The 8,829-nt window shown below is 42.3% G+C and overlaps 1 protein-coding gene across 1 annotated transcript; it reads left to right on the top strand.

Moving 5' to 3' along the window:
- Positions 1-1,447: 1,447 nt before the first annotated feature.
- LOC148027923 (uncharacterized) lies at positions 1,448-2,311 on the top strand. Its single transcript, XM_087689892.1, has 4 exons — positions 1,448-1,537; positions 1,630-1,967; positions 2,056-2,163; positions 2,212-2,311. Exons 1-4 carry the CDS (start codon positions 1,448-1,450, stop codon positions 2,309-2,311), a joined length of 636 nt encoding a protein of 211 aa, XP_087546018.1.
- The last annotated feature ends 6,518 nt before the right edge of the window (positions 2,312-8,829 follow it).

Here is an 8,829-nt window from a genome sequence, read left to right as displayed (position 1 = left end):
TTTACCTATAAAAGGACCCATCCCCCCCTTTTCACATTGCAAATCGTTCCACTGTGATTCTCTCTCTCTATCCCTCCCTCACTCTCTCTCCTTTCTATTTAAAATTCAACTTCTTGTTTTTTGTCCCCTACCCTCAGTATGATTCCGTCTCTCTCTCCCCCCTCTCACTCTCTCTCTCCACACCTCTCTCTCTAACACAGTCACACATACTCTATCTCACCGTTTTATCCCAAACTTTTTCCCTCTCTCCCCCACCCACACTCTCTCTCTCCCTCTTTTTGTCTCTCTTTGTCTCTCTCTCTCTCTCTCTCTCTCTCTCTCTCTCTCTCTCTCTCTCTCTCTCTCTCTCTCTCTCTCTCTCTCTCTCTCTCTCTCTCTCTCTCTCTCTCTCTCTCTCTCTCTCTCCCCCACCTTCCTCCCTCTCTCTATCTCCTCGTTCCTCCCCCCTCTCTCTGTCTCTCTCCCTCTCCCTCACTCTCGCTCTCGCTCTCTCTTCCTGTATCTGCCTCTCACTCACTCTCCTTTTATCTCTCACTCTCTTATCCCAATGCCATCTCTTCCTCTCTCTCTCTCTCTCTCTCTCTCTCTCTCTCTCTCTCTCTCTCTCTCTCTCTCTCTCTCTCTCTCTCTCTCTCTCTCTCTCTCTCTCTCTCTCGGTATTTCATTGGTAGGAAATTGAGGAAGTAATATATCTGTAAGAAGTAACCCTAAGCCCCTCTATCATGGCCAAATCTGATTTCAAAAGACAAGATCATGTCACCCTTTATGAGGGCGATGAAAGGATTACAGAAGGTTTAATCTGACAAATGTTCCCCTCATCGAGCTTACTCCCTAGATGAGTGGGAGTTCTTATCACCATTGTGCATCAGAGGGATGTGAAGGCACGTGGCAAAGGCAATACTGAGATTGACGTTGAGGAAAACACAATTGTGCAATGGCCAATTGAGCAGATGGTAAGCAACTCCTCTCTTGATTTTTGTTACGATTGCTCTATCTCCCCCTCTTATCCTATTTTGGATCATTGTTTGCAGGAAAGAGAGCGATGACAAGACAAGTCCCCTAAGGACTCTGACTTGCCTCCATGATCTATTGCAAGACAATAGGCTATTGTCACCGGCAACATGTAATCACAAGGGGGGAGTCGCCCTCCAAGAGCGAGAGGAAGAGTAACACAAACGCGATCATTGACTTCCGCCAAGAGCTACAAGCAAGCATTGCAATTGCATGTGGGGAAGGAGTGACATCAAGAGAAGGTGGACGTGCTTTGATGATGCAGACAAAGAAGGGCAAGAGAAAGCTCGTACTATTGGAGAGTAATACTGACGAGGAAAGCAATGACCATCAAAGCATCGAGTCTGTTAGTGCATAGCAAGGGCGTGGCCATTCGCAACCCAAGAAGAATCGAACACAAAGAACCAAAAAGAAGCGCATGACAGATGTCGGTAAAATGACTGGTGAGACCACTCTCACAGTCACTTGCAATAAACATATTGTGCAAGCATGCATACAAGACCAGTTGGAAACGTTGACGGTGAGTGCTTGTAAGAGATGGGAGCATGATTTAGATTATGGTTTTTATTTCTTTGCGTTGATTGACATTAATTACTTCATCATCTCATTCAAACGCAGACATCCACCCCTTTGCCACCCATCCCATTATGTCATTTGGTTTCCATGCCTACAATTAGACAAGTCACATCGAGGTACAAGCAACTCTCGAAAACCTTTTTTAGCAATGATTATGTTAGAGGGATTAGTATATTCATAGTGTCATTAGAGACTCCAAAGACACCAGTGCAAGTAGGTGATGATATGATTAGAAATGAGTGGGACCCCCATTGGCTAAAGAAGCATGAGGACTTTGAGGCAAAAATCAGTGGCATCGTTTGGGCTTTTTTGTCAAATTGCATGTTTTATGTTTGGGATGGTAACCATTGGCTCACAGCATGGATGAATGAGATATGCACATGTGAGTGGCCCTAAACCGTAGGACCTTAACATTTTGCAATGTCTTTGTTTCTTACATCATCCTTAACATAATTGACTGTTTGCAACAACCTTTCCAAATAACATGAGGCAACATTTGCACGTTGATTGTTGCCTTGTGAAAGTGACAAGTGTGGCAGAGGGGGAGATTTTGTCAGCTATTTCTCATACAAACAGGTATGCAATGAACCATATTCATGAGATCCTAATATAGAATGTACATAGGTTGGCACAAAATGGGGTTGTCCATACCTCGTATCTAGACCTTGTTTGTGAAGCAAGGATGCCAGGGCAGGCTGAAAACACAACTATTTTGACAAGCTAGCTAATGAGGCAAAGGCATGGGTGCAAGCACACAGAAAGTCGGTGCCCATTCCTGCATGGTACAAGGCACCACTGATTACACTGGCCCACGTTATGTGGAAGGTAGGTAGTTCTTCAAGCTATCTTAACAATGTTTTTCCTAATGCATTTTTTCCTAATGCAATGATGTTGTCCCTAATTACCAAGTGCAGGACAAGTACGATATGGCAGTGCGACCTATCGAACAAAAATAGACACAGCTCTCCGACTACTTTGAGTTTAGAACCAAGTGGGGCAAGGGACTAACAAATACACGACACTTAACTGAAAGTACAAAGCATCATAACATTGTATTCATTCTATATGAAAAATGGTAGTCAAGTACAATGATTTATAGTTGTTGGATGGGTAGCAATTTTTTCTACCTGCATGTCCTAAGCCCAGAACGGTCTCATACAAAGAGACTGCAATAGGTGTGATTGCAAATATCTCAACACCCCTTCTCAATCACGACAAGAAAGTATAAAGTGTATAGAGGCTTTAGTGAAAATAACACCTACAAAGTGTGGGCACACCAAAAACATGGCAAAACACCAGAGGCTATCGCAGAAAAGGCTAAGCATGGGTACCACAAACATAATGGACATCCAGAGGCTGTAGCGGGGGCCTTATAGAGGCTATAGTACAAGGCTATATGAGGAGTTTACAAGCTTATGATAAAGAAATTTGGGCTAGGCAATACAAGGCTAAAAAAGTCAGTAAAAAATAGGATCAAGGACAGTGAGGCCCTTGCAGTTTTTAGCATTTCTTTTGACAAAGATCTTCTGTTCATTGCAGATGTCGACATAGTCCAGCTTGCTCTTTTTGATCATGTACTTGTTCTTCACTTTGCTTATAGCTTCAAACTCTTCATGATTTTTTAGCTTCTTCTTCTTATTCTTATTCTTATTTTCTTCCACTGTTTTGCTTGCATTAGTCATCCGGTTCTTTTCTTTATGGTCTCCCTCAAGCAAAGGTACAATCTCTAAACTTTGCATAGTATTCAAGATAGCTGGAGTGTCTTCAAAATCTTTAGATTGAATCATTGATTGCACTTGAGTGTGAGCAGCTCCATTTCCTCCTGCAAATAGAGAAAAAATATATTCTATGTAATTGAAATGAGCAACAAGAGTAATGTTACTCTTCATTGGAAGTAGCCATATAAAAGTCTTCTTATTTGGCATTCTCATGATAGGGTATTAGCTCTAAATGGCTAGCAAGGAGTTTAATTGTGAATGGCTTCAAAAAATTCTTCAACTGATTGAAGATAACCAGCAACCAAGTTGACTTGGATGTGTTTAAAAAACACACGCAGTGATAGCATGAAATCTCACTATTCTTGATGCTTGTCCTTCAGATGAGTGATTCAAATCTTCAAGGTCTTCCAAATCTTCCTAATTAAATACTCAAATCTTTGTTGGTACTAAGTAGGACTCAGATCAGGGTGACAGGAGAGAGAAAATGATGAAAAATTGAAGCTTTTGAGAAGTTGGCTATGGAGTCCAAAATAGTGTTTCAGACAGGGGTATGATTTTTCTGATGTAGCAGCTCACAGAGGCCATCATTTCAAGAGATCTTTGAGTTGAAGAAGGCTTACATATAGGGCTTCGAAAGCCCCATAACCAGCACACACATCATCGACTACAAACGTGACAGTAGCAATACGGCCTCTCACAGGTGCAATTCTAGAGACAGTAGCAAAATCACGTAATGCTGGCTTGAATGATCATCAATGTTTGACTGTGATGTACCAGAGAGCTTTGCCAGGAGTAGAGGAATGTTTCTCTAGAAGGAATCGTAAGCTGAAGTGGTCTCTATGAAGAGTTCCAAGGGCTCAAAGGAGGCAGGGTGTAGACTATCTATGGCTACCACAAGATTTGACTGAGGATGAAGTTGAAAAATGAGTCATACATAGATCTTGAGCTGTCCAGGGATGAAGAGGAGCTGAAGGAGCAAAGAGGAGACCTGAGACATGTTAAGCCATGCTCAACTGAGCTCTGATACCATGTTAAATATGCAGATCTAGAGCATGGCTACGGCAGCTTGTAGGCATAGATTGAACTCATGATGACATTGACCAAGGACTGAAGACCAACTATTACACAAGTGAATCAAGATGGCAGCTTGGACTCATAAATACAATCTTGTGTAGGACTGACAAAGACAAGACACTTAACTAAAAGTACAAAGCATCATGACATTGTATTCATTCTATATGAAAAATGGTAGTCAAGTACAATGCTTTATAGTTGCTGGATGGGTAGCAATTTTCCCAATCTATGCATATGGGATTCAGTCTGCCTGCATGTCCTAAGCCCAGAACTACCTCATACAAAGAGGCTACAATAGGTGTGATTGCAAATATCTCAACATCGTTAACATTCAGTAAGAAGAATATGTTACTAATTGAGGAGTCAATGTGCAGAGGTCCACAATATTGAAAGCTCCATGGGAGACCCGTTGCAAGTTGTTATTGTTGAGATATCGAGCTTCACTCGTGATACGCCAGGGTGACCGTTGTGTATTTATGTCACCGACTTGTCAGTTGCAGACGCGGTTGGTATACCGCCCATGAATAATAGCTACATGATAGCTATCCTTATCTACTCTAGTTCGTGGCTCAGTTAGTATGCCACCTTAGTTAGTTGAGTTTGGTTTGAGACCCATATATAGGGTTCTTCTATTTCTTTGTATGAGTGTTCTTTTGGCTTACACAACTAAGAAGAGGAAAACTGTTTTCAGTCTCCACCCTTGTGTGTATTCCCCCATTGTGCAAGCAAGAAAGCTACAAGTGAGACTCCTTCCTTCTCTCCCACAATCTTGACATGGTATCAGAGCCTTGTTCGTGGTAAGGAGCTCAAGAAAGCAAGCCAAGCTCGCGGTGTTCTGGTAAGAGGAGCAGTGTTGCTTTCATTTTCTGTTTTGGGAGCAGATCTCTGCAGGTAGCACAGCCGGAAAGTACAGGAGTGCATTGTCTCAGGTTGAGACGCCCTTCGCGGTGAAGCAAGAGGGCAGTATATGCTGCGGGTAAGGGCTTTAGCCCTTGGCGACCTTGTTTTTTTAATTTGAGGCCATTTCGGGGCCTGTTTTGGAGGCGGAAGTTTTCTGCACGCACTCAGGAAAAGGCCCAGTTTTATGCTGTGCGACCACTATTCTACAGGTCGGTGAAAAGTTACCACAGAAATTGCATCGTATGCTTATGTGCAGAGACATTGGGAGTTACAGAATCAACCTTGGTTCCTGTTTATGCAAAATCATCACTAGGAAGTGACTGTGTGGTCAAATACCACTTTCGCCAGTTTTGCAGATTTGCCCTTGTGAGGGTGAAGCTGTGTTTTTTGCAGTAACAGAATTTTTTGCAGTGTTCTGTAATGGCGTCTGATTCTCTTTCACAGATTGTCACTGAAAAGCTTGACAAGAACAACTTCCAAGCATGGAAGTTTAGAATGACGAATTTCCTTATGGGAAAAGGATATTGGGAATTTGTTGCAGGAAATGAAGAAGAACCAATTCTTCCTGATGTTCCCAATCAACAGCAAATGTAGGCATTTAAAGCATGGCATGAGAGAGCCAGGAAAGTTATGTATTGGCTGTCTATCAGCATTTCAGATTCTATGATTGTGCATATTCAGGATGCAAGTACGCCAAAGGAGGCATGGGATACTTTGTCAAAAATGTATAGCACAAATACGCAAGCCAGGAAAATGCAGCTCAAGCAAGAGTTGCATAATGTGCAAAGAGAAAATATGAGCATCAATGACTACCACATGAAGGTGAAGAAGATTGCAGATGCACTTGCTTCCATTGGGTCGCCAGTGGAAGATGATGATTTAGTTTCCGTGACCTTGAATGGTCTAGGAAAGGACTATGCACAGTTTCGGACATCCATTTCAGTTCGTGAAAGATTTCCTGATTTTGAGGAGTTGATTGCTCTTCTAATTTCTGAGGAGCAAAGAAATGGTGGTGCATCTTCTTCAGGAGGAACTTCAAAAGAAGCTGTCTTCTACTCAAATGCTGGAAGAGGTAGAGGCAGAGGTAGAGGAGGCCGATTTGGAGGCCGTGGTAGAAATCAGAATATGCAGCAAACTCAAGAAAACCAGTCCTATGGAGGAGGACGTGGTAACTCTAGAGGCAGGGGGAGCCAAAGAGGTCGTGGTGGATGGCAAAGAGGCCAAAATGCAAACAACAATGTTGAATGCTACTACTGTGGTAAAATGGGTCATATGGCTAAAGACTGCTATAAAAAGCAGAATGACATCATGAATGGGAAATTGCAACAAGGGAATTATGCATCTTCTAGTAGACAGGGTGATGACAGAAATGAGCACTTGTTTATGGTGCAGCACATGAACAATTCTGTGACAAGTGTAGAAGAAAGCAACGATGTATGGTATGTTGACTCAGGTGCATCAAACCACATGACAGGTCATGCAGAATGGATGGAGGATGCAACGAAAATGGAAAAACCAGGATTTGTGGAGACTGGTGATGATACTGCACATCCTATTGTGCAGATTGGAAAAATTCCTTTGTCTATGCAAGATGGGAGAAAGAAATACCTGTCCGATGTATTTCATGTCCCGAATATCACCAAGAATCTGGTTTCTGTTGGTCAAATGGTTGAGCAGGGCTTGCAGGTCAGATTTAATCCTCATGGATGCTTTGTTGAGGATATGAAAAATAAAGGTCGCTTGATAGCAAAAGGAAAGAAGAAGGGCAGAATGTTTACGTTGGATGCAGACATGCCTGAATTGAGTGCAGCAATGTTTGCACATGGGACCGGTGTAGTTGCAGATATTGATATCTGGCATAAACGCATTGGTCATGTTAATATACAGCGACTTAAATCAATGCAGGCCCAAAATATTGTTGCAGGATTGCCCAAATTCAAGGTTGCAGAAATGCATAAGGTATGTGAAGCCTGTCAGTTTGGAAAACAAGCAAGGAAACCATTTCCTAGACATGTTCAAGAGAGTGAGAAGCCATTGGAATTAATCCACTCTGATGTGTGGACTACTAAAGCTGCATCTCTTGGAGGCTGTCATTATTTTGTCACTTTTATTGATGACTATAGCAGAAAAGTTTGGGTGTATTTTATGAAGAAGAAAAGTGAAGTGTTTGGGCATTTCAAAACTCTTAAAGCTATGGTTGAAAAAGAAACAGGTCTGCAAATAAAATGCCTAAGGTCAGATGGAGGGGGAGAGTACCTCTCAAATGAGTTTGCAAGGTTCTTGCAGGAGCATGGCATAAAGCAGCAATATTCATGCAGTCATACCCCACAACAAAATGGAATTGCAGAAAGGAAAAACAGGCATATTGGAGAGGTATCTCGTGCCATGCTCAATGAAAAAGACCTGCCAGATTTTTATTGGGCTGAAGCAGTTGCTACAGCAGTCTACATAATAAACAGGACTCCCACTGCAGCAATACATGGGATGACTCCAGAGGAGAGGTATACTGGTAGGAAACCAGATATTTCTCATTTGAAAATTTTTGGTTGCATTGCCTATGTACATGTGCCAGATGAGTTGAGATCCAAGTTGGATCCAAAAGCTGAGAAGTGCATCTTTATTGGTTACTCTCTGCAGCAAAAAGGGTATAGATGCTATAACCCTTCTACTCGTAAGTTTACAGTGAGCAGAGATGTTGTTTTTTATGAGATGAGTAGCTGGTATAAACCAGTAAATGTGATTGATGATGTAGATGCACAAAATGGTAATGCTGCACAGAATTCACAGCAGCAATCACAAAATATTAGTGGACCTGGAGCGTCCTCTAGCAGTGGGTCACATTCTTCGCCATGGACAGGCAGATTGAGATCAGCAGAATCTTCTCAAAGCAATGCAGATAGTGGTATGCAGGTATCACGAAAAGGAAAAGAGAAGGTTGATCAACCCATGTTTGATGTGAATGCAGGTCACTCTTACGTGGATGGTGAATCCAGTGGCTCAGAACAGAGCATTGATGATGAGTTGGGTATTCCTTCTATTGTTACACCTAGAGTAAGGAAGACCAGGGATGTTTTGAGAGCACCTGGGAGTGAACCCACTTTGCGCAGGTCTACCAGAGTTAGGTATCCTGTGGATAGGCTGAAATATGATGGATTTACAGCCATTCACTATGCATATATGGTCAAGGTGATACATGAACCAGAACCCACTTCTTTTGAGCAAGCCATGGGAAAAGAAAAATGGGAGAAAGCCATGGATGAAGAAATGGATGCCTTGGAAGCAAATGCTACATGGGAATTGGTACCTTTGCCTAAAGGTAAGAATGCAATTGGCTGTAAGTGGGTTTATAAGGTGAAGCACAATGCAGATGGTTCTGTGAACAGATACAAGGCAAGATTAGTAGTCAAGGGGTATGCACAAACATATGGCATTGACTATGAAGAAACATTCAGTCCGGTTGCAAGGATGGCAACGGTAAGAGCAGTCATTGCTATGGCTGCATCAAAGGGATGGTCTTTACATCAGATGGATGTAAAGAATGCCTTCTTGC

This window comes from Lygodium microphyllum, chromosome 12 (assembly GCF_053477565.2).
Source record: "Lygodium microphyllum isolate KBCC chromosome 12, Lygodium_microphyllum_v1.1.10, whole genome shotgun sequence".
Lineage (NCBI taxonomy): Eukaryota > Viridiplantae > Streptophyta > Polypodiopsida > Schizaeales > Lygodiaceae > Lygodium > Lygodium microphyllum.
The sequence above is the reverse complement of the archived record's forward strand: the minus strand, read 5'-3'. Positions and strand labels throughout refer to the sequence as shown.